We start from the raw sequence: 25882 nt of genomic DNA on the forward strand, positions 1-25882 counted from the left end.
GCTGCGGAGCGGAGAGTGCGGAAGGCAGCGGCGGTGCGCGCTCGCAGGCAGAATCCCGCGGTGAGAGCCCGCGAGGCCGCGGCTTCGCAACAGGCAGCGCGGCGGCGGCGCGTAGACCCCGTTGTGCGAGAACGAGAGGCAGAAGCGGCACGGCTGCGGCGCGAAGACTCAGGCGTTCGTGAACGCGAAGCAGCGGCGTTATCCAACCGTTATCCCTTCATTTCACGGACCACAAAGCCGTGGTAATGAAGGGACTCCGCAAACCAAGCATCTAAGAAGAAGCGTCTAAGAAAATAAAACGTATTGTATATATACACACACTGTTTCTCACGTGTTTACTTGATCATAGACTGGGCGAATTACTCGTAGTATTCACGGTTTACCGATGACCCCTTCGGAGCTTCCCCCCATCATCATCATTCACCTCGTGGATATGCTGTGATTTTTTTCTTTTTACTTTTTTTTTCCTTCCGCCTCTTGCTTTCGCCTCTATCTTCCGACGATGTGGGCCGTAGGCCTCCAGGATCGGTAGCGGTGTTGGTCACTCCGAATGGTCGTCTTAACCGACGAGTACGTCTGAGGCGGTTCGTCTTAAGCGGACCTTTTTTGCATTGAGTCTACGGAAAATCAAGTAAAAGTCCCCATGTGGTTCCTGAGTCTTAGACTCAGGTACATGTACCAACTAGACTTAGAGACTTGGATAAATTATCGGGCACAGCCGCCAAGCACATGACTGTGTTGGGCAACGCCCTTGTCCTATAAGTTCGGAGAAACCGATACCTTGCTTCGTTACAGGTTGTGGGAATCCTCGGGTCCCATGACCGCCACACGCGTGGCAAACGTTGCGTCGGTCGCATGCGCGCCAGGCAGGGTGGGGAGAAGGGAAGCTTTCCTTTTGCGGGCGGCGCACGGGAATCGCAAGAGCTAGGGTGCCTCGATGCCCAGCGCCGCCGTCCAGGGTGGAGACAACCGCGCTGGCGCCGCCATATTGAGTCACACGAGCTGAGACTCAGCTACGCTTGCGTTCATAAATAGTGTTACTTGCGGCGCACTTCCACGTGCTTTGCCTTGATGAGGATTTTTTTATCGGTATCGCATCTGCACATCTTTATAACCAATAGCCGTTAACTCGTCGAAGGTCCAAGACGTAAATGTATGGCGCCGGGAACATGCCCCAAGTTGCCTAATTCAATTTACATTTAACAAGCCGTGTGTATGTTTGAAATACGCACTATTTTTTTTGCGCTTCGATGCTTGGTATACTATAAGGTTTGCGACCCCCTGTGTGTGGAAGTTTTTCTTTTTCGCTGCTGTATTTTGGTTTACACGTCACGCCTCCTTTACCGTAGCCAGCCACTCGCGCACGGCGGTTAGTTTCCCTTGCGTTGCGCGTGCTCTTCGCGTTCGTTGCAATTATTTGACGATATCTGCGCGCAATTTTGCTTTTTGGCCACAAAACTGTGTGCTGACAGGATTAAGCTGGTGTAAAAATAACTGCGATGTGAAAATAAGGTTTAGTTAGTGCTGTAGAGAAACATATAACGTAACTTGTCTGTGTCAATCTTGCGTAGTACACACAAGAAACCAAACGATGCACAAAATACGTTTACTTATAATGTCTAGTACAATCAATCATGAAAGAGTCAATCATGAAACATGAAAAGTTATATGTACTGAGTGGCGCCTGAAGGTTATGCTGAAAGACGAGATAAAAAAATGCGCAAGGTAGGCTGGACACACAATTCGGGATAGAGCTTTTTTTAATTTATTCATTACATGGGGGGGGGGGGGTTTCAAGTGAGTACATCAACCTTATTACACACAATATAAATCGAAAACAAGAATGCAAACAAGAAAACGCAACCGCGGGTAATATTAATCAAGATATCCAGTCAGAATACATCAGCTACCATCGAATACGTCGCATCAGCCAAACACATCAATGGCGAGTACAGAACATTTTATAAATAACCATTAGAACACTGATAACTACATTAAAAAAATAAACAACACTGCATACATATCGCGTACAAAAACCGTAAATGAAACTAAGACAGTCAAATACAGATTAACAATGTTTTTCACTTCGAAAATATAGTCCATGATGATGTAGGGCTGTTGACTTTAACAGACGGCGCCCATCCTGTCGATTTCCCTCGAACTGGTCCTCTTCAAAGTGTTTCTAAGTACAAGTAAAACAACAAAAGTGATTATTGATATGAAAAGTTGCCTTGTAAATACAGAGAACCCATTACAGTGCTTAAAAATAAATTTGCGCAGAAGTAATGCTGTATTACCTCGCTTCACACGTTTCGAAGAAATGCACAGGCTACAACAGACACCATGCCAGAACGCGCTGAAACATTTTGGTCCCATGATGCTCCTTAACTCTACTACACCTGGGCATACCGTGCACAGGCATTTAAAGACCGTCACAGTACCCACTACGATCGAGAATGAGCACGAATGGCCATCGGCTTACGAGCACCACGCTACAAATATATTCGTCTAAAAAATCAGCTATATAACGTAACAACCTAAGATCCGCAAGATATCTGCTGAGAATAGAAAAAATCACAATGCTTCGCTTGCCACTTACACAACAGCCGCTCTCCCCAGAAGAAGCACTGCGTTCTTTAGTCCCAAATAACCAGTAGCGAAAAAAGAAACTCGAGGGAAAAAAAAAGAAACAAAGACACACGATGTGTGCTTCCCGTGAAAAAGTAAAATAGGTGGTTTACATGACGATTTGTAGCTAATGTAAGGCTATTTCGCGGCGAAGCATTTTCGTCAGTTCTTAAAATAAGGGTACTACTCGCATAGACTGCGCTGATCAAAACGGCAAAAGCCTATGCGAGGCGCGCTCGCAAACCATAGGCTACTCAGCATCGGTGCAGTGCTTAGTTCGTGAGCGAACGTAGGTACGTGAGCGAGGATCAGAGAATACTTTCTTATTTATGAAAAACACGATGCGAAAGTCTAAACTTTCTTGACACTTACCTCGCAAATGTAGGAGCTATCCGTCGCCTTCCAGTGATACCGCTTTACTTGCGCTTCCCATCTCTTCCTTCGCTCTGGGTCCCGGGGGAAGCGTAAACAACGAAGCCCTTTACGCGTCGATCCGGTGCACTTGGGAACACAACAGCCCGTCATGTCGACTCGATGCACTTGACAAGCTTGTCATTCATGCAGCTGAACACTGTCCAGCAAGTAGAAGCGTCAGCGAAGCATCCGCGCGCACTGTGTCTCGAACTAAGCACTGGCACCAAGCACTCGCAACCGCTCGCTGTGACTCAAGATGGCGTCGCAGCGAGAAAGCGGCGGCGCGGGTGCGGTCAAAGGATGGCACCACCCTGAACGGCGGCGCTGGCATCGAGGCACCCTAGCAAGAGCTATCAGCGCCACCGGGTGTGTCACGTGAGATCCCGCTGAGAATTCGCCCGGTTCTGTTTGGTCGCCAGCAAGCGGCGATAGCGGAAGTCTCCGCCGCCGCTCTCGTTTTTCCGCACGTGGTTAGTCAACCGCGTTCTTGCCGCGGCAATCGCCGCGGCCGCCGTATTCCACAGTTGGCAAGTCGGAAGCCCTTCTTTACCTAGTGTATCATTCTCTTCGAGTGAACCCTAAGCGATATGAACTATAGCTGGCTGGCCTGCTCGAAGTGTTATTGCAGTCGTAATAAATACTCTCTGAGTTTACACATGGTTGTCTTCTATTGTTCCCTCGAGCTTGTACCGGACCGCGGTTGATGCGTAGTCATGCGCCAACCGCGGGTCTCGGTGTGCCGAGGCAGAGAGCCATTGGCATTCCCCCCAATATGCGACAAGGTGTTGGACTGGCCGCATGAGAGGCGGGTTGATCGTGAGCAGAAACGGTGAACTTCGGTAAATAAGAAAGACTACTATCATTAGCATCAATTGACAGAAGCTTACACCCCCCCCCCCCCCCCACTCCTCAGAAAGTACCTGGGGACGCCCGTGGTTGCAATGGTGTCCGCACAACTCGCCTCACCACACACCTTTCTACATTAGATTCCATAACGCGCCCGAAAACGATGCAACAATCCACTGCTTGCGCCAAGGCCAGTGACATCGAAAAGTTCTGCGAATTCCACAGCCTTCTCTTGAATCATGGGTCCGGACACCGGATTGTTTCTGGATCATACATCTTTTAGCCATGTGGCAACAGCGTCGTCTACTTTACTGAAATATTCAGTGCAAAGTCTCTTGCGCGCGGGCCCGAACTGCGCACTTTCTGTTGCGGCCGCGATTGCTTGATGCTGGCTCTTAATTTTTGACAATGATTACGCCGGGGTCCCAAATGCCTTCGCAACGTCGACTTGATGCTGCCCGCATTCCAGCCTATATGCGCAAAACATCCAGTCGGCTCCGCTGTCTAATAACGCGTTCATTACGTAGCCATCGAGCAACACGTCTGGGTCGGTGACTCATCGTCTTGCGTTGCATTTATGTCTTCGCATGGGATCACTGCTACGTCGCGTTGACGTGTGGCTGATGAGTCACGTTGTGGTTTTTTTTTTTCGGTCCATTTATTGCTTCCAGGTACGTTCGGCATGGTGTGATGTCGTTACATCGTCGAAATAGTCTCTTCGGCGTTTTCGCTGGCGGCGGAAGATCTTCGTTATTTCACCGAACAGCAACCGCACCTCTATCGGTTGCTGCTTTTAATTTTCCGCATGAGGCTGACAGACCGGACCCGGGCTAGGCCACTGTATGGTCGGCGCTTCGGTGACAGGTAGCGCCCAGGTGACGGCGAACGGGACGGTCATCGAAGGCTCCACTGAATGGCGGCGAGGTAGTCGGCGATTTCACGAGACAATTCCCCTAGCTGTGGACGACACGTGTTGACGACACTCTCGTAGTCCCAAGTCGCGGTTTGGGCACCGGCGTTAGACGTAACCGACTTTTCTACAGTGACTGCAGAGTAGCGGCGGTCTGAAGCGCTCCATACGTCTGTCGTCCTTAGGTAGTTGAGCAGGGTGACGGATGGGCAAGTTGGCGGCAGCGGACGACGGACGACCGAATTGCGGCGTTACTAGGCCCTGGCGCGGTGCGGAGGGGTACATTGACGGCGGGCGACGGCAGCGTAAGTCATTGCTTCCGGCTGGGGCTTCGGCGATTCCGGCTGCACTTGAAGAACTCCGAATTAGTGCTGGATATCCTCTCAGACGATGTCAGCAATAGAGGCTCCTTGGGTTTACATGGAAGGGAACATTCTGCGCAGTTCTTTTCATACAATGGCTCTGGTGGTCTCTCGGAGCTCCTCGGAGCCTAGTGTTGGATTTATATTTTCGGCAAAAGCGCTTGACGGCTGTATTGTCGGTTGCGCATTTCCAGGGTCTTTTCGATGGAAGCGAATTCCGAAGAAAATTCCGCGACAGTCTGTGGTGGGTTCCGAATTAGTCCGGCGAACAGGTCTTCCTTCCCCGCATGAGGAAACGAGCTTTCTTCTCCTCGGACATATTCGGGTTGGCGTGGCAGAACAAACGGGCCATATACATTGCTCACTTTATTTAGGCAGCTACAATCCGGCTTCCAATATCGCTTGGGCCCTTCCTTTCGGACAACACTCGTGAAGGTCCTCAGGAAGTTACTGCGGAACAGGTTCCAGGTCCTTAGGATGAATTCCCCGTTCTCGAACCGCGTCCCCGCTGCATCTTCCCAGGAGAAATACACATGGCGTAGATTCTCCTCAGAGATCCAGTTCTTGAAGGCTGCGATCCTTTCGATAGTCTCGAGCCATGTTTCCGGATCTACCGACAAAGCTCCTCGGAAGGTAGGGCTCCCTGGGTTGTTGAGTATAGGGTGGAGGGAAGCTGGGGTGGCCAATCTGGTTCTTCAATTGGCCACGATATTCCTGGTCGTCTCAGGTATAAGGCCGTGCTCCGGGGGCAGTGCTTGCAGCCTGCAGCTAGCTCGCTGGCCTGGGTGACGTTGGTGTTGTCTTCGGGGTTCGGGTTTGGAACACCGCTGTAGCGAACACCGCTGTAGCGAACACCGCGGGGGCGTTCGGTACATAAACGCACCAGAACCTCCACCAGATGTCACGTGGTAGGGACGGTCAAGAGCACGCTAGGTAAACTGTGAATGGCGAAACTAACTCTGTATTGGGCGACCCTGTGCTCAGAAAAATAGGCTACACTCGAATCCCCACGATAGCGGCGAACGCAGTCGACGATCGTCGAAAATCTTATCTTCGGACCAAGCACGTCGACTTTTACTCATAAGTCATCGACGTTTCCATAGTAATCGCTGGTGCCCGCGTGTCTTCAAGAAAGCATTCCACAATTCGCGTCGCGTATACAATCAGAATACACAAGCATTGGTGACAACAAACAACGAATAGAACCATCGATAAAATTCCCGCAAGTTCCAATCATGCAGGCGCGTCTTGTGCTGAGCTGTAACATTAAGTTTGAGTGGGTGAAATGCAATAGGGGGGGGGGGGAAGGGGGGGGCAGAAAAAGAAAAATAAGTACACGTGTCAGTATGTTAGTTCGAGTACAATAGGTGGTCAAAGAATTTTGATGATGGTAGCAAGTTGGTCACGGTATTTGTGGACTTTTATACCTTAACAAAGATTGCCACTTTGTTTCAGCGAAGTTGAAATTGCCACTTTGTTACAGAGTAGTTTTAAAAAATCCAGCAATATTTTTTTCCTATTCTATCATACTGAAGTTTCTTGCAACATTTCTTTCTACCCCAAGAATCACAAAAATTCACTCGGTACAGATGCCATCGCCCTTTCTTTATTATATAATCAGATAGATATCTAACAAGTACCACCATTACTCATACTCCTCCAGCTCTCTACTATGGCAAAAGCTCATACTTTTGCACAAAGTACTCCGTACAGAGGTACAGAGAGGATCTCGTAAACCATTCATGAAGTGTTCTTGGCACGTGGTGGAAAATCGGTATGTACGAAGTGATCATCTGATGATAATCATGATGACTCCATACATATCGATTTTCCACCAGGTGCCAAGAACACTTCATGCATGGTTTACGAGATCACCTACGCCTCGTGATGTAATGCCTGCAAGCTGTGTCTGTAGAGCCATAAGTGTAGTGGTCGTAGGCTGTGTACACCCTTCAAACCATGTATAGTCCACAGGCAATCTTAAACTTGCAAAAAAGTGCACTATTGGCAGGACACCAGCGAATGAACAAGTACAACAAACACGGCAGTACTTTCTACAGACGTTATTTGAACGACTGACATTGTGTATAACTAGGGGTAAAAAATAATAAAGCGATGGCAACAGATAACGTTTCTTCGTGGGGGTAAAGCGAGTGTTCAACGTGGCAAAGTCTCTTATCACATAAGTACAAGGTTACCGGTTGTGTCTACCCAATAAATTTGTTGTCTTTCAACGTCGGTTATACTAGAGAGGCAAAATTGCAGCTCACGCTTACGCGCTCCTCACGCGCGCACCCAGATCGAGATCTCCACCACCCACCAGGATTACTTCAAAGTGTTCGTCGAGCTGATCACTACGAAAGAGACCATCGTCGAGCTCGTCATAGGCTGGATGGCCGTCCAGTACACCTCGCGGTTTGCCAACCGACAACTCGTAGCCAACTACCACAACACTCTAGAGCCAGTCGAGGAATACCACCGCAGGATCTGCTTCTCCTTCACCGGCTTTCTCATGGGCATCGCCCTGTTCCTGCCGTTCCTGGAGCGGGTCTACACCGAACCGGTGCGCACCGACGTGCGGCGCATCGCGAGAGAAGTGCGCCGTACCGTGTACCAGAAGCTCGAGCACGGCACTTACCCGTGGGACGAACTCGACGTGGTCTTCAAGTACATGGAAATAGCCCGAGTGGATGACATCGAGGCGAGGTTCGTAACCGCGTGCATGCGCGCCTTATAGTAAAGTGAATGTGAAATAAAAGCTTTTAAACTTTGCGTATTAAGTTACGGAAATACGTTCAGACCAGACTAAACGCACGCTCGCCACTCCTATAATCGCCTATTTGCCGCGCCTCGCAAGGAATGGCGGTAAGTATCTGCAAAAGACGTGAGCCAGCACGTATGAGTAGTCGGGACCAGGGTGTCGAACCCAATGGCAGGTAAACTAAAACCGGGGCTGAACCGTTATTTTTTTTTCGCCAATTTATAACCAACGGCCTAGCCGCCGCCGCTCTAGTCCAACCCTTGACCTCGCGCTCAGCGGCAGAACGCTTCAGCTACTAAGCAATCGTGCCAGCTGGTAGAGCGCTACGCAATAATGATGAAATAAGTAATAAAAAGTGTTGGGACAAGGCAGTTGGGAGTTTTATTTTGTGCACACCCTTGAACGCAACCACCGAGAGTTGTACTCTTTTTTTTTCTCCTTGTTCTCTTTTAACACACTTATACTCCTTTTGCGTTCTATAAAGGAGTACAAAGTACGCAAGCAATGCAGGGCGTGGGGTCTTGGGTACTAAAAAAACTTCCGCGCTCCAGTTTTAAAACTTCGTCTTGTTGAAATTTGGGCGCTTTCTTACTCGGCGCAGGTTCTCCAAATACCCGGACATGGAGACCAGCTTCGTGAAGAACCTGCGTGACGCGATTAAGGCCAAGCGTCAGACGGACATCGAAGACATCGGCGGGATGCCTCCGCCGTGGTTGGGTGCGAACGACCTCTACCATGCGCTCATTATGCGCGAACGGTTAGACAATTGCCTCAAGCCGTCAATTTTGGTACCGCCTATGTACCACCTGACCGCGCCCCTGCCCGTACGCCTCGGCACCTTCGGCGTCGAAGTGGCCAAGGCAACGATCGAGTCCTACGTGGAGCTTCGATTCCAAGGCCACGGGACAGATGCCCTGGACAGCTTTCAATTCTGCTTCTCCGACATAAAGGATAAGGAGGTTGGTATGACTCTGCATTTCTGTTGGTACAGCGCACTTTGCAGCAGGACGCTACGGCCCAAATACGCATGTAGAGGTAAGGTCACCGTATCCTGGTGGGGTTGTGTTTATTTCGGTGCAAATCTGCCTAACAGGTAGGTAAAGAGTTTTTAACGCTAACACACGGGGTACAAAACGGAGGGCACGTCTTTGTTACCAGTACCTACAAGCTACTACAGGCACAGATATAGAATGCGCACCGTTGTCAGCCCCCATGAGAGAACGCAACTGCGGAGCCAGAAAGGGTGTGACCCACTGATCTTTATTATAGGGGCTGGATAGAGCATCGAGCGACGTCGACTGCAGCCAGCCCTGTCCCACAAGTTTACGCTTCGCGTCTTTGCAGCGGCTTTTCGTGTAGACCGGAGCACGCGAAGTGCCGCTATTTCTCTATTGGCACTATTTTTATTTTGCTCCCCTGTAATACCTGCCTGTTCTGCCGTAAAATACCGAAGCAGGCCGGAAAAGCATTTTCGGAAGACGTTCAGAATTTTCCATCGTAGCGCCGACAATGTCGCTAACACACGCCGCGCGCGCTAGAAACACTGGTGATTAACAAAACGCTATATGTCAGAAAACTCCATTAGTTATATGGGTCCATGTTATACCAAAAACTCTCACCAGATTGTAAAGACAACAGGTCCCCTAAAACGCGGAAAAACGCGAAGAAAAAACGCAGCAGGTCAAACGTGCCCTGTTGGAATCTATATTCAGTGAAGCTTACGAGGCAGTGTTCACGTGCACCTTCTCATTTGACTCGAGGATGCCCAGAACGAGGAGCTCTGCACTGCAGTGTACCTTTGAATGCTACCAGCGTTCAACGCTGGCTTCCGCCATATGTTTGGGGTACCCGACCTGCCTTTGGAGGGGAATTGCGACCGTCCACGCGACTGCCAGGTGACACAATGCATGCGAAACTTGAGGATATCTCCTCCGGTGCCCTCTAACCCGTCTCGTCGCGTGACTCAGCTTCGCGGCCTCGTCGCCCTCTCCCCCAGCGTCCAACGACCCGCATGCGCAGGCGGGCTTCCCACCTCTACCTTTCACTATTGCGAGGGAAGTAGTGTGAGCGTTCGCTCCTAGATGGCGCCGTCGTCCTACAGCCGTCGCGCAACAGATAAAGGTATTGTCTAGCTCAGAATAGACATTTATGGATGGGATTTAGAGATATTAAAGGAGCCTACGACAACGTAGACGGAAATGTTATGGGATATTCCCATGCACGGAAACAGATATGACGCTTTCGTGGAGCTGCTCAGAGAGATATAGAGACAACCGAGTGCGAATTATATGGGAAGCCAGCAAATGTAATGCAGTGGTGGAAGTCCACCAAGGACTAAAGCAAGGATGTCCTCTGTCTCCATTGTTCACGCTTTAGGTTAATGCCATAAATAACGACTGCAAAACAGTGAATTAGAACTGAATTTATCATGCATGCGTAGTGGACAAATGGTGCCACAGAAGGTCTGCGGGCTGATGTATGCGGACGACATTGTGCTACTAGCGGACAACGCAAGAAATTTATAGGCACTTGCGAACATGTGTGGCAACGCAGTGACAAATCTAGGCCTTAGGTATAGCTTAGAAAAATCGGGAATTATGGTCTTTAATGAGGATACGAGTAATTACGTGGTGTCAATTCAACAAGTCATACCCATAGTCAAGCAATGTAAATGCCCTGGCGTATACATAAACGAAGGAAATACTCAAGCACCCACCAAGATAATCTGAAAACAAAGGGGAAGCGGAATGCAGCAATTATGAAACATAGAGCCCTTCGGGGGCCACAATAAGTATGTGGTGGTGCTTGGAATCTGGAAAAGAGTAATGGTGCCAGCGCTAACGCCCGGAAATGTCATTCTGTGCTTAAAATCGGTTATCTTGTCTGGGTTAGAAATTAACCAAAGATCGGTAGGCCGATTGCCTTTGGTAGCCCGCGGCAAAACCACAAGTGAAGCCGTGCAGGGTGACATGGGTTGGGCTTCGTTTAAAGTCTGAGAAGCGCACAGGAAAATTTCTTTTGTGAAAAGGCTCCGACACATATATCAAAATAAATAAGCGGCTAAAGCGGTATCATTACCTGAAAAGCATCGACACAGAATGGACGAAGAGCTCAAGAAAGTTGGCAACCAAGTATAGGGTTACTGAAGTAATAAAGCGCCAAACAGACGACACAAGAAGAGACACGGACGAGCGCTTACTAACAACTGATGTTTTATTGACAGAAACACACAATATATACAGCAGATCTGGCGGCGTAACTCACACGTTGTCGAAAATCACATGGTAACCAGGCAAAAGATTGTAAACGATGATGAGACGGGAATAAAAGATGACGTTCGCGACAATGACACGTGGTGTATAGAGCCAAAGGACCATTAATGATAATGGTTACGCGATACACAAAACAGCGCTGTAACCCCATTAGAAAGCAAACGATTAAGATTTTTACCAAGCGCATGCAGGCGGCGCATCAACGTGCTTAGTTCTAACCAAGGGCTTCTAAAAAGGACAGTTCACTTGTATACAATATTTTTGACGGTTCGCTGACGCATTCCAGGCCCTTCCTTTTAATGTGGAAGGCTTCCTTCAGCTCACGGGCAACGCTGTCTGGACGTCTCTCCAGAACAATGCTACCTCTTAGGCGAGGCTTGCACCCGCACCCTTTGCAATGGATGGCCATATTGGAACCGGTCCCTTTTTCCTGTGAGCGTTCATGTTCTTTTAGTCTTTCATTTAAACATCGCCCTGTTTGCCCAATGTAAACCTTTTTGCATGAGAGGGGAATTTGATAAACCACCCCTTCCTTGCAACTCACAAGTGGATCCGTATGCTGAGTTCCGCAAGTCGTGCGTTCTGTTTTTTGGTTGTTAGCACGAGCGCACAATTTAGCAAGTTTTGAAGGGGCTGAAAAAACTACAGGGACTTTGAATTTACTCGCGACCTTCTTCAAGTTGTGGGCTACACTGTGAGAGTATGGTATGACTACGGGTCTTAATCTCCTGGTTTGTTGTTGCTCGTTTTTTCTTTACCTTTTATTTTCTGGAGCAGGGATTCTATTACTGAAGTTAAAACTGTCTGTGGGAATCCCGCGTCTTTTAGCCTTTCAATCTGCAGTTGGAAGCTGCTTCGTATACCATGTTTCATGATTTCCTGCCAGCCCATTCCAATGCCGCTGTGGCTATCGCTCTTTTTACTGTCTTAGAGTGCGCTGACTCACAAGACAAGAGCTCTTTTCGCGCTCGGGGGTGGTACTTCCAGTGCACTTCTGCTCCCAGGTTGAGCTCGAGGTCTAAAAATTGTAACTTATTGTTTTTTGGTAGTTCACAGGTGTATTCCAAACCATGGCTATATTTTCTAAAAACTTATTGAATCTCTTTGTCAGTTTCTTGATGGTCTGATGGATCCTGTCTGTTTAACACAACTAGGAAGTCATCTACGTATCTAAATACTTTCAATACGTTCTTTTTGTCAAGTATGCTGTTCAAAATGCTATCAACGGCCGAGAGAAAAATATTGCTTAAGGTAGGGGCTACACAGGAACCTATAAAGATGCCCTTCTTGTGAACATAAACCCTATCTTCAAACTGAACTAGCGTGGAACTAAGATAAAAGTGCAAAAGGCTAATGAAATTTTCAACTGATATGCCCACAGAATTCTGAAACTGTACAGTGCCTTTCTTTTCAATGCATGCCTCAATGACTAAAAACAGCTCCTTGTGTGGGATAGAATAGAAAAGATCCTTAACATCAACCGAGAAAAAATTAACTACGGTACCGCAGGGACTGCAAAAATCCTACCGCATCATTGGAGTTTTTTGTCTCGAAAGGATCTTCTATGGTAAGTGAACTCAAATGTTTTAGAAGAAACTGGCTAACATTAGGTTGCCAAGATTCACGTTCGCTCACGGGAACGGGACTTCTTTGTGTGTCTTGGCGGTAAAAAACATGCTCAAAGTCTTATTTTTGCACTTATGGCATTTGCTATCTTTCCCAGTTCCAGTTCCTTGCAGAGGGACACTGCCTGAGACTTCACTCTAGTCGGCTTGAGGGTTGACGTGGCGAAATTCTTTTCCACAGCTCGGCAGGCCTTTTCCTTGTAAATTCCTTGCGGGACCACAACGAAGCCTCCTTCCTTGTCCGCCTGTAGAAGCAGCAGGCCTCCGTCCTTGAAGAAGGTGACTACTTTGTTTATCACAGACCGGTTGCGGGAGGTTCTCCTCGAAACTGTTCTTGACAGAGCGTCTACTCCTTACAGTAGGCACCTTTCCTGGTCTTCAGGTGACGCCTTCCCGGCAATACGCCTATTCAAAGAGAGAAGCTCATTCGCTGCGGTTTCAGGTTCGAGGCTGAACTTCCGTCCCTTCTTTAGGCTTGATCGGCGGCGAACAGCTACGTTTCGGCCGCCGCCCTTTGGGCGCACGCCGCCGGGCGGCCGGCTGCCGCTTTATCACCGGGAATATCTGCAAGTGGGTGGGCCTTTAAGTCCGAGGGCCATAATATCGTCGCAGCGCGCCGTATGCTGTATGTGCGAGTGAAAGTGTGCGATTGATCCCCGATTGCGGATCAATCTAGCGCACGCAAGAGAAGGAAGCGGGGAGGAAGCGCACCGTCTTTCGTTGCGCGCAAGGCTCCGGGGGGCGGGGGGAGGATAGGGAAGGGAGGAGGGGGGGGGGCGGTATACTGACAGCCATCTGTGACGGCGGGGCACAGGCCGCTGTATCTAGACAGCTGTATTTTGAAAGCCATCTGCGATTGGGTAGAGTTCACCCTTTGCTGTGTTTTCGCGGCTTAGTTCGCCTTGATGCGAGCGCTTGCACGAAGGTCAATTCACTCGCTGGTGGTGCCGCGTTCCCTCATACCAGCATTTTTAAAGCGAGTTTCCACGGTCATCGAGTGAGATCTGTTCATGTGTGCTCATGCGCGCGTGACACCATGCTAGTTAGTATGCTTATATTTACAAGTTAATACAGCCGATAAAACTACTATCCTTACTTCGTATAGCTTTCCATTACTTTGCTATCACAATCGATGCTTCGCCTTTCAGACAAAACTGCCCGCTTTCTTTTTGTGGTGCTGGTTAAGTTACGCAGCGTCGCGGGTACGCCCGCACATAGAGGGTGCTAGGCGTCTCATGCGCCTAGAGGAACATGGGAGAAAGTAAATGGGTTGCGATAGGGGGGGGGGTCATATATTTGTACAGGACAAACATTGACTCGCAGTGAAGGAAACGTATTAGGAAGCGCACCAGCAAGTATGCGACCGGTATTGTCAGCAACATGGCAACAAAAACATCAAACGCAAAGCGAGAGACACTGTGACACTCTCAGGAGTGGCGGCAATGAAAAATAAACCTGCTATGACTACCTACCTGAAAGGAAAAAAAAATCTACATCCGGAAAGGTGACTGCCGTGGCAAGTGTTGCCAGAGCACTATGCTTTAGGAATATCCCCTAGCCGCCAGAGGTACTCCATGACTTCCTCAGCCACTGTTTCTATCGAGTTACTCCTGCATGCTTCCATGTCGTTCTCGACGCTAGAGTGGTTATGTGCAGTAACACTATTTCCCTATCGTGTAGCTCATCCGACTCTACCCATCCGCGCGATCTCGCTGAGCCAAGCTGGCTTCAATGACGGTCATGGTAGTTTTGCTTAAGGACATTCGCGCTTCTTGGAAAGGCTCTTTTTTTCTTCTTTGTTGCATTGTACATACATAAAAATCGCCATAACGCACGTATACTGCGTTTTCCTACCCCTTACCTACAACGACCCGATAATTCTAGGCATATAACCTCCCCCACCCCCATAATGCGAGAGCGCGCCATGATTAATACTTGTCATTTTCCCCACTATTTCAGCGGCAAGACGAGCAGAGCCCCGAATGGATCGCGCTAGTGGAGGCCAACATGCTGGACAGCGCCGCCCTGGACATCGCCCTCTCGGTGCTCAAGCTGGTACCGTCCTTCGACGAGGACCGGCTGCACGATGTGCCGCTCACGGGCCACCAGCTCTTCTACGTGGCTCACTGTTACACGCAGTGCGGCGAAGAGAATGGCACGCCATTGTGCAACGAACCCCTCAGGCACAAGGAGGACTTCGCGAACGCCTTCTCTTGCCGGCCGCACAGCCACATGCGATCCAAGGACAAGTGCCCGAGCTTCTGACAACGGGACGCCTCATTGGCACTATATACGACGGGGTATTCTGGGATATAGTATTTCTTTTATAACTACTATAACCGTATTCCAGAAACTGCGCTTCAAGCTCTCGGCATTTTTCGGACATGTGGACAGTGTTAACACATTTACCAAACGGGGATATGTTTACTTCGGGCGGTTATAAGTGCTTCCTTTCCCTCGTCGAACTGGTGATCAAGACACACAAAGACGCGAAGTCGCCCAGCTAAACTAGATCAGCCTGGTTATTTTGTTTCTCTCGTCGTGTGTGAAGTGCCATTTCTTTTTTTTTTCTTGTAAAATTTGTTGTAAAATTTTTGTCCCGCTTCGCATTTGCCGCAAAGCAGCATGTGCGTTTCTGGTAAGGGTGGCATACAGCGCAGAGAAGCTCGCGCGAGTCACGTCAGCCAGCCAATAGGAAATAAAAAGTAGGCTGCAGTTTCCCCCCCTGCCCCCCCCCCCCCCCCCCATTGTGCACCGCTAATCTCGGTCATCAACCGAATCACGGGGGTTAGCAGTTGACGATGGGCGATCTTGTTTCCGGCTGTCTGATGTGACCCGTTATATCGTTTTCGGTGCATTGCCCGAATTCGACAGGTCTTATATCTGGTCTCTTGTCGGGATTGACGTCTACCCCCCCCCCCCTTTTTTTTTTTTTTTGGTCACTAGCTGAATATACAGTGTGTATTCATAAGTATCCGTTTTTGCTGCCCAACCGTGCGTACGTTTGAACAAGTGCTAATGACATGTACCTCTTTCCTATGTTCAACAGGCGTGTATACGTGCACGCTATTCATGCTCATGCTATTTTGAAAATGTTCCGTGCATTTCTGTGGATATTATATTGTAGGACCGTGTCGTATAAGTCACGTGCTCATCGTGGTGTTTGTGAGAAAAGCCACGGCCAATCGGCGGGCCACCTGGACTGGCGCGTATGCCTATGAATATGGACTTTGCGTATCGCGAGATCGAACGGGCAAGGAGCATTGCAAGTGTGACCTCAGCGTTCTACTTTTTTTTCACGAGCAAATTTTTTGCAGACGACAGACTCTTGTTCTTCTTTTCGAAGCAATGCGGCAGCCATAGTGTCGACGTGGTGGGGATTAAGCTGTGCATAATGACGCGGTGAATTTTCCTCCCCGCGTTCCGTATATCGAGATGATGACAAAAAGAAAAAACTTCGGTCTGCGGTTTGTCCACACGGTGTGTATTGTAATCATCGAGGCTATAACAAGCCGCCCGATTGTCAAAACCGTCTTCGGCCTTATTTGCGCATCGAGCAATGGTACGTTGGAGTCCTTGCTAGATTTCGACAGTGGCACGAGATTGATGGGTCACGCCACAGCTTTAATTCTATCGGATGAGCAGTCGTTATACGATCGGCCGGCTCTACTGTATCACTTCGGCATTCGCGTGTTTTGCACGAATTTCTAGACTGCCAATCATCGTTAACGGACAGGCCGTCGCGCTTACCGTGATTGGAGGCTTGAGAGCCCATAACAGAAGCGGTAACGATAAGACTGGTGGTGACGTACTTCCCGCATGAACTCACCATGACGTCATGAGTTCTGACATCGTCTGATCCGGCCTAGCTACTTCGGCAAAAATGAACTACGTTGTGTTTCAAAATGTCGGAAGAGTGAACTTGGTTAGTGTCGGGAACTCCTAGTGGGCGCCATTACGACCCAACTCCGAGAAGTTATTTAAAATCAATGACGTCGCAATGATACCGGCGCTGGGGATCCAGCGCGAACTTTCAAGAAATAAAAATTTCGCCTTAGTTTTTCGCTTTGCTCGTGTCATAACTTAGAAATTGTAAGATTCTGAAAAAAGTAGTCATTACTTGAGAAAAGGTATATAAACAGTATATTGACGAAAATGAATGAAAAAGAATTTCGTTGTCCTTAAAAGAAAGTCCTGAATGACCCAGCAAACATTGCCGTCGCTGTGCCTAGTGGCATCTGCGGGTGGTCGTTTCGGAACGCTCTAGACCGCTCTTGCGAGCAGCGTTGTCTTCGACTTGTCGAAAGAGTGCGCGCGCCTTTCGTGAGCATGATCTATTTCGGTTGCTCTCCTCCAGCGTCGAGTACTCTCAGGCACGCTGAGCCTTGTCCAGGAGCATTCGTCAATATTGAGAGCGTTTCCCGCCACTTCATCACAACACAACCGTCGCCGCTGTTGGTGACCGTAAACCGTAATAAAGCCACGGCATGGTGGTTTCTTAAGGAGCGTTCGTCACCCTGGCGCGTGCGCTGTTTTTTCGGGGCCGCACCGGGAGCTTCGGCCAGGCGAAATCGCACGTTTGCTTAAAGGCATACGGACACAAAATCTGAAAATTTTACGAAAATGCTGAAAATGAATCCGCAGTGTGTGATTACACCGAAAAGAAGTAGTCACTTAGCTCATTTTTGAGCCGATGGCTTTATTTATGGTGTTTTTTGAGCGCGTGCCTCGCAGCCCGAAACCACGGTTGTTGGAAGGCGTGACGTAACGACACCCTCATTGGATAGCCAGCCGGCCGGCCGCGGTCATTCGAAGCGCGCCGACGCCGCCATCGCGAGCATGGGTCCGAGTTCTGGTGCCTCTACCAGCGATGAGTACACGTCTGAAGACGAGGACCATTCCAACTTTGCAAGAAATATTAACGCTTGCGGTTACGAGCCTTCCGCGTCAAGCGACGAAGAAGAGCAGGCGGCCGTGGAAGTGCCGGTCAGGTTCTCGCGAACCGTAGCGCGAAGATTTCGCGCTGCACCAGACACTTGTGCAAGAATTATTTGTCATTTCCTCTGTAAACTTGCTTTAGGCGAGCAGGCTGCAGGGTACTTCAGCACTGCATGGATGACTGAATAGTAGTTTATGCTGTCGGCGTAAGCAACTGCTGTGAGGTATCAGTACCTCCGAGACTCTCACGTCCACTTCGCCATCCGACCGACAGATGGCAGCACCTGTCTGGCGTTCTGCCCTGTTCTTTCTGCTTTTAGCCTGTGGAGAAGCAGAGCTGTGTGTGTGTCTGATCTCGTGAGTCGCACTCGCTAGCGTTGTCTTATTTTACTATGCTTTGCCAACATTTTCAAAGACATTATTGCCTTCGTGCCCAGCCTCGGGCATCTCGCCCCAGCCTCGCCCTCACACTGCTCAAGAATGCTGCAAGTGAACGAAAACAGTACCGACATCCTTTTCTCACCCTCTTTTCCAACGCGCCGCTGAGGATTTCTGACTTGCGTTTTCCCGAGAAGACCGATGGCACAGGGTTACGCTTTAAGCATTGCCTTTTGAGCGGCATGCCGAGCAGCGTCATGCTTAATCATTGCCTTTTGAGCGGCATGCCGAGGCTTTTAAGCACAGCCGGCCTGGTCACATAATCATCGTTGACGAAGTGGTACGCGCAAATGAAGTCATTTTTTAGAGGTCTCAGGCTGTGCGTGATGGCTGACAGGCGGGTATCCAAAGTTTACACGCCTTCTCGTCTCTGGGAAACGTGTACGACGGCTTGTCACGACCGACGATGCTGTTGCAACAGCGATGTCTGGGCATTTCCTTCGGCCGCGACGAATGCGTCAATAGCGAGCGACGACCGCGGGAAGGCGCATGTAAGACGCACCACCAGCGTGGAGCGCCGACGGGGATAATGTTTCAGACGGACCAAGTGCGAAGATCACCGAAAGGGGTTAAACAAACTCTGCAAGGGACCGACAGCCCCGGGAACACTGCGACGGCTATGGCCGACCTTGGCCGCGCCCGCGTGCGCGGGTGGGTGTTATGACGTCAAATTTCAGATTTTGCCGGCGGCCGCTTGGAGGCAAGGTACAACAGAAAATCGAAAAAAAAAGATGTTTCTCGTTCTTTTTTTTTTCAAAGCAGCTTGTGGTATTCGTCATTTTGAACAGTTCAACTTTTGTTCCGACGCAAAAAAAAAAAAAAAGAAAAAACCACCCGCCAACTTTTGTGTCCGTATCGCTTTAGGTCATGTGGTTTGGCCTCTACTGCGTCCTCCTCCGAGAGCGAGTGACACGTTAAGCTTGCCTGCTTGTCCTGCGCCTCTGAGCTCGAGGAACGCCAGGTATTCCCGATGATTATTCGGAGGATGAAAGCGACCATATCAAATTTACCATAAGTGTCGAGGCACCTAAGGATACCAAATGCGGAACTCTTAAATCTAATCCAAGAAACTGGAGCTGTGTTTCAGGGGGTTTTTTTTTTCGTAAAATAGAGAATCGTTGACGAGAAAAAAAAACAGTGAGGGTGCTAGAGCAGCTTTGAGTGATAAATTTTGAGATGGTATTCAACAAGTTCGCATAATAATTACTTGTTGCTATAGTAATGACAAATTGTACTTATACTGCTTCGTTTACAGGTTACTCAATAACTTGAAATTCTTTACTGAGTAAGCAATTCTTCGTCTCAAACGTCTAGAGAATCTTTAGGTCCATTTCCCTTTGCTGGAGGGGCTCGAACTCTCGTCAAGTGAACTAGTTCTCGCTTTTTGTTGGGGTCATATTTATGTTGTTGGATCCTTTCTATTTTACTTCAAGTCATTAAGTTTACTCTTAGAACAACGTCATAGGTGCTGAAATGTGGCGTGTTTATTAATATTGGGAGAGAAAATCGGTAGGACAGAAACAAATGGGGCAGCAGCGTCTTTGGTAATATATATTGCTACAGAATAGTTATGACCGAGAAGAAAGGGAACCGAGGGGCGCGATTTTTATTAACTATATTGCTACGGACTAGTATTTCCGATGACAAGGAGGCTAGTGATGCGAAGACGATGACGACGATTGGAGGCTAGCGTGGGCGGTTGCCTTTTGGCCAAGCGTAACGTATTGATTTCTAAATATACGTGTATATAGCGTCTTCGTCTTCCCACGTAGCATATTTGGTGGAGGTGGACGCTCCCTGTACCTCGTCACGGAGCTTCACAGTGGATGGTACGTCGAGCCTTCCGTCATGGCTCCCAGCGACGACAGTTCGACTCAAGCGGCTCCGAAACCTGCTGCCACTCCGACGACCTACATCTTCCCTCTCCGCTCCGCGTGATCCTGGCGTATTCTCGGGAAAAGATGGGGAAGACGTTGAGGACTGCATCAGCCTGTAGGAACGCGTCAGCACCAATACCCTACTGTAATGCTCGCTAACGTAGTATTTACCTTGATGGCACACCTCGAGTATGGTTTAGGAGACACAAAGACGAGATCACCAGTTTGGATACGCTTCAAGAAAGCAGCGAGACTTGTTCGGCAACCCTTACAGTCTTACAGCCCTTACCGCAACCCTTACAGCATCTTGCCGCGAAGATGGCGTTATCCAGCCGCGTGCAGACGTTTACAGAGCCCTACGTCACGTACATTCAAGACGTCTTGGCTCTGTGCCACAAAGTTGACGCAGACATGACTGAGCCAGACAAGGTTTCCCACATTCTGCAAGGTATTGCCGATGACGCCTTCAACTTGCTTGTCTTCAACAACGTCGCCACGGTGGATGCAGTTATCAAAGGGTGCCACCGCCTGGAACTCGCAAAAAGCCGACGTATCGACCAGCAGTTTGCCCGTCTACCAAACACCGCGGCAACATCATTCTTTGCCGACGCGCCCCGTCCCAAGAACACTGTCGATGTTACTCGGATCGTCCGGCGAGATATTGAGGCCGCCTATCCGGCTGCCTTCGAATCCAGCTCCCCCAACACACCTGCGGTCACGGTTTCCTTGATTCAGGCAGTTGTGTGCCAAGGGTTCGCAAAGCATGGGTCATCACTGCATCCGCTCGGCCCATTACTCTGACGCCCGCTCGGATTCTTCAATTCTGCCCCGTCCCACATCTTATTATCAACGACGCTTCCGCAACCCGTCTGAATGGCGCACTGCTGACGACAAGCCCATTTGTTGTCACTGCCGTCGAATCGGGCACATTTCTCGCCGCTGTCGCAGTCACTGGAGTTAACCGGCCCAGACCACCTGTACTGGCTACTCTCGCTCCAAGCGTTCCTTCTCGTCCCTATGCCGCACTGTCTGCTAATGCCGCCACTGAGCCTCCTGCACAGAACCGCCCCTATTCACGGTAGCATTTGCCCCAACGCCGACAATCTCGCTCGCCCTAGCCCCATCGCTCATATTGCCCTGACTGCCTACGGACGCTCGCAGCCGGAAAACTAGACGATGCGAGGTGACGCTGCATTGCCCACTACGCCGCAAAATCTCTGCTGACGCTTCCCAATTATATGAACCTTCTTGAAGTGCAAGCAGATGGTGTTCCAGTATCTGATCTTACAGACACTGGTGCGCATTTAGCTGTTATGAGCGCTGACCTTCGTACCCGACTAAATAAATAATAACACCCGCCACGGCGCCTGTTGTCTGTGTCGCCGACGGCGGAAGAGCTTACGTAGTTGGTATCTGTGCCGCCCGAATCTCCTTCGCCGATCGCTCTACTATCGCTCTCTTCACCATCATCGTCCGCTGTCCCCACGACGTCATTCTCGGCCTAGACCTCCTCTCCGCCCAATCCACTCTCATATACTGTTTCGTCAGTACTCTCCGCCTTGACCTGCCTGATGTGGATTCCACTAAACCACCACCCAGTCGCCTTAGTTGTGTAGACTTCGTTCGCTTGCCACATTCGGAACTGACCTGCGTTGATTTCGTGTCATCACCACTGGTGCCCGACGGTCACTACATCGCGACTCCCATGCCAGACATTCTCCGTGCAAACGCTGTCATGGTAGCTCATACAATTTTGTCTATTACGGTGAATTGCGTCTGCCCGCCAGTGGTCAATTTTGGCTTGACGACACAAGTGCTGCCGCGTGGGATGTCTCTGGCCCAGCTTTGCACCTTAGATGATCACACACTAGCATGTATTGTAGTAGACGACAGTTCAAATGACCCTGCTCTACCATCGCAGTCTGCAAGTTGTTCCATCGCCGACTTACAATAAATGATTGATTATGGAAAGCAGTTTTTTGTTTCCTACACGCGAACACAGTGCCCGTTCTTCAACTGGTCATCTATAAGACGCACAAGTGAGCTGATCATTTTGGCTATGTCCATGCCATAGACAAATAAAAAGGAACAATATAAAAATAACATCTTTTACATTATCGACACGACGAGAAGCACGTAATTTCCTTTCAAGACAACTTTCGTGATCGTGGCCAGCAGCTGAATGAAAGCAATTAAACAGACTACAGGGATCCAGTTTTAGCGTTTCGGCAGTGCTTCTATCTACATATAATTTTTTTTTCTGTGTGGCCCGCAATTTGGAATTCACGAGCAATTACCAAGCGCAGACCCGTAAATTTAGGCTGTCCCGCTGCTTCGCAAGCGGCGTTCCATCTCAAGGTCGGCGTGTTGATGAGCAAATTTAATATTTTGCAGCGTCAAGCCCCCTCTTGGCCATCTCGTGGAGTCGTGGTGCAACCATCTGTTTGTTTGCTCGAAGAATAGCGATGAGCTCTTTTGCACGCCGACTGTCGCTGGGGCCAATAAAGGTGTACGCCCTACCCTGACCAGCGCTGCGGGCGGCGTGCTCTACCCGTTTATGATAGTCCTGCAGGCATGGCGGGTAGTCGTAGTTGATCACGAAACGCACGTCGCGATCGTCCAGCTGACGCGTGGCCACGTCCGTTGCCACTAATACGGTCGCCAAGCCCGTTCGAAATGCGTTGAGTTGGCGGTTGCGGTTTCCTTCCGTCATACTGCCGTGAATGGCGACGGCTGGCCAATCCAGTATTCGTAGTTTCGACGCCAATTCGTTCACGCTTCGTCTCGTTCCTGCGAAAACGATCACCTTGTCGCACTTCTTGATGAGGATGTCCTCGAAGATGGTAATTAGCTTGTCGTCTTTTTCGGCTTCGCCACAGATGACAACGACATGCTCAACATATTCGCTTTGGTATGCCGTCTGTAGTCCGCAGCTCACCTCAATATAGTCGTCCAGCTACTCATCGGCGAGATGGGCAACTGCCCAATTTGGCGAAGCAGCCAACATCACCTTCTGACTAACTGGGTGAACTAGCGCATTGATGGCACGAATTTGTTTTTCTAGCCCCATATTCAGCATGAGGTCCACTCCATCGAACACCAGGTACGAGCAGCGACGCAGGTTTACCTTGCCATCTTTCAAGAAGAACAGAAAACGGCCAGGTGTCGCCACGCATACCTCGACGGGGCCTCTCTTGAGGGCTTTCAGTTGCCGCAGCTTCCAGTCACCGCAAGACAGGCACACGCTACGAACTGCTGTGTATTTCTCAAAGTGGTAGGTCACCTCGTAGGTCTGTCGGGCCAACTCCGGCGTCGCCACGAGCACGAGCACGATGGGACCATCACCAGGGCTGTAAAGGTGGCTGGTGCTTGACGTGCACGGATGGCTGGAAGGAGGTATGCAAGCGTCTTGCCTGCGGCTTCATTGAGTACCGTGGCCATAAAGTCCCTGCCCTTGAGAGCAATGGGCCAGCACTGGGCCTGGACGTCGGTTGGTGGGCCATACTTTCCCGCTTCAATGCCCTCTAGCATGCAGTTAGGAAACTTGGCTTCGTATAGCCGTAGAACGGGCTTCGGCACGGCGCGGCCCTCGACAGCGATCCCCTTGGCCTTCCGATAGACATCCACGTCCACGGGGGAACGCCGGGCTGTCGCGAAATGTTCCTGGTATACATTCTTCCGGAAAGGTAGCAACTGCATCCGTTTCCATTTGGGTGCACGGACATCAAGGTCTACTTCGCTCTCGGGGACTCCCTTTTCTGTTGGTACAAGCAGCTTGCCAGCGTAATAACCCTCACCTCTTGGGAGAGAAAACTGCTGAAGATAAACTCGGTCATCACCTGTGAGCCCTTGTAGTGGCTGTGGGACGCCCCATAGCTCGATCACGCCAGCAGCGTCGCTCATGCCGTTGAGTCCGTCTTTGCCGGCCGCATCGTTCATGGCTGCTGTTCCTCGGCCTTGTTTGTCCTGAAATTTTTCCCGTCGCCTAGTCCTGCTCGTGCCCCACCCCGCTTTGCAATGATGATGTAAGCCACTTTGGGGATAGCCCATCAACCGGTGGTAACATTAATAAATATTGAAAGGAGATGTGAAAGAAAGCGATTATAAATTAAATAATATAGTTTGTAATAATTAAGGGAATCAGCCTTGCTTAAACATGCAGTAATATATATATATATATATATATATATATATATATATATATATATAATATAATACCTGAACTAATTCGTAAATTAACAAAGTGCTAAACGAAAAAATTAAATAATTATTATTATTATTATTATTATTATTATTATTATTATTATTATTATTATTATTATTATTATTATTATTATTATTATTACCCCGGTCAAGGCTAGTGCGCGTGCGTTGCCACTTTCTGCGGGATGCCACTCAACGCAAAAGTATCTGCCTCGCCCCTCTGTTCATCGTAGTAGTCGCTTCTGGATGCATGCGGCGGGGAGTCAACACACGCTGGCAGTTGCAACGGCGGTTGCTGCGGAACTAGGACGACTTCTTCGGCTTATCGTCCAGTGAGCCCGCTCACCATTTCGACAAGACTTCCCCAGCGTGCCGCTTACCCCGTTCAACGCTAGTGCGCGGGCGTTGCCACTTGCTGCGGCCTGCCGCTCAACGCAAAAGTATCTGCCTCGCCTCCCCTGCTCGTTGTAGTGGTCGCTTCTGGCTGCATGCTGCGAGGAGTCAACGCATCCTGGCAGTCGCAACGGGGGTTGCTGCGGGACTAGGACGACTTCTGCGTTTCTCCTGGTGAGCGATCCTCATCGTGTTCGTTTCGACAAGAATTCCTTCAGTGAACAGTTTTCTCGGTCTGCCGCCAATGTTGTAGGCTCGTTTCGCAGCTAGCTGCGTTTTTTTTTTCTTCTTGTTATTACTTTGCTGTTTACAATGGGAAAAGATGACAACTGCATTGCTTGTCATAAAACGCTGCCTACCGATGCAAAGAAAATGATATGTGCGGAATGCCAATTTTCGTATCATCTCGGACAGTCATGCTCTGGAATAGCTGCGAACACGTTTACTACCATGGGTCAAGCTAAGAGAGACGCTTGGGTTTGTAAAAGGTGCAGAAATAACAAGAGACTAAACAGCGGCACAGAGACGGTGCTTGAGGAAAGCAGTGGTCCAGAGACATCACTGTTGGATGAGCTAAGGGAAATTAGGAAAAGTTTGCAATATTTGCCGGTTCTGCATAAGAAGGTTGATTCTCTCCTGTTGATGCAGGAAGAATTCACGGCGGTATCCAAATCAGTTAGGGAACTCGAAGGATCAGTCTCTTTTTTGTCCGAGAAGTACGATTCTATTTTGAAACAGCAGCAGGATATTCATGAACGTCAAACGGCTGATGGTGCTGAGCTGGAAGCTCTGAAAAGAACGGTGTTAACTCAGACAACAGTGATACAAAAACTAGAGGAAACCCAAATGAAATTGAACAGTACAGCAGAAGAAAGAATCTTGAGATTCACGGTCTGCCAGAGAAAAGTAATGAAAACTTAACCCGGACACTCACGCAAATGGCAGCAAAACTGGATTTGTCGGGGTTTTCACCTGACGCCATCACGGCAGTACATCGCTTGAAAGTGAAAATGGGTGGTACACCGGTGGTCCTGGTGCGCTTTACGTCTGCAATTTGGAAGGAAAAATGGTTTGAAGCGCGTGGAAAGCTGAAGCAACTGCGTAAAGGGGTATCTTTTCCAAAGATCTACTTCAATGATAACTTGACCAAAGCTAACCGTGACTTATTCTGGAAAGCCAGAACGAAGGCAAAGGAGGAGGGTTATCAGTTTTGTT

General features: G+C 49.3%; 1 protein-coding gene across 1 annotated transcript; it reads right to left on the reverse strand.

The window, feature by feature from the left end:
• Nucleotides 1–23350: 23350 nt before the first annotated feature.
• LOC125941269 (probable ATP-dependent RNA helicase DDX5) lies at nucleotides 23351–24010 on the reverse strand. The gene has a single exon (XM_049658250.1). It carries the CDS (start codon nucleotides 24008–24010, stop codon nucleotides 23351–23353), a length of 660 nt encoding a protein of 219 aa, XP_049514207.1.
• Between the last annotated feature and the right edge of the window lie 1872 nt (nucleotides 24011–25882).

The sequence above is a fragment of the Dermacentor silvarum genome, chromosome 11 (assembly GCF_013339745.2).
Source record: "Dermacentor silvarum isolate Dsil-2018 chromosome 11, BIME_Dsil_1.4, whole genome shotgun sequence".
NCBI lineage: Eukaryota > Metazoa > Arthropoda > Arachnida > Ixodida > Ixodidae > Dermacentor > Dermacentor silvarum.

Bases quoted from the DNA above. Each gene is read 5' to 3' on its own strand.
- LOC125941269 (XM_049658250.1), bottom strand. From the start codon at position 24,010: ATGAACGATGCGGCCGGCAAAGACGGACTCAACGGCATGAGCGACGCT.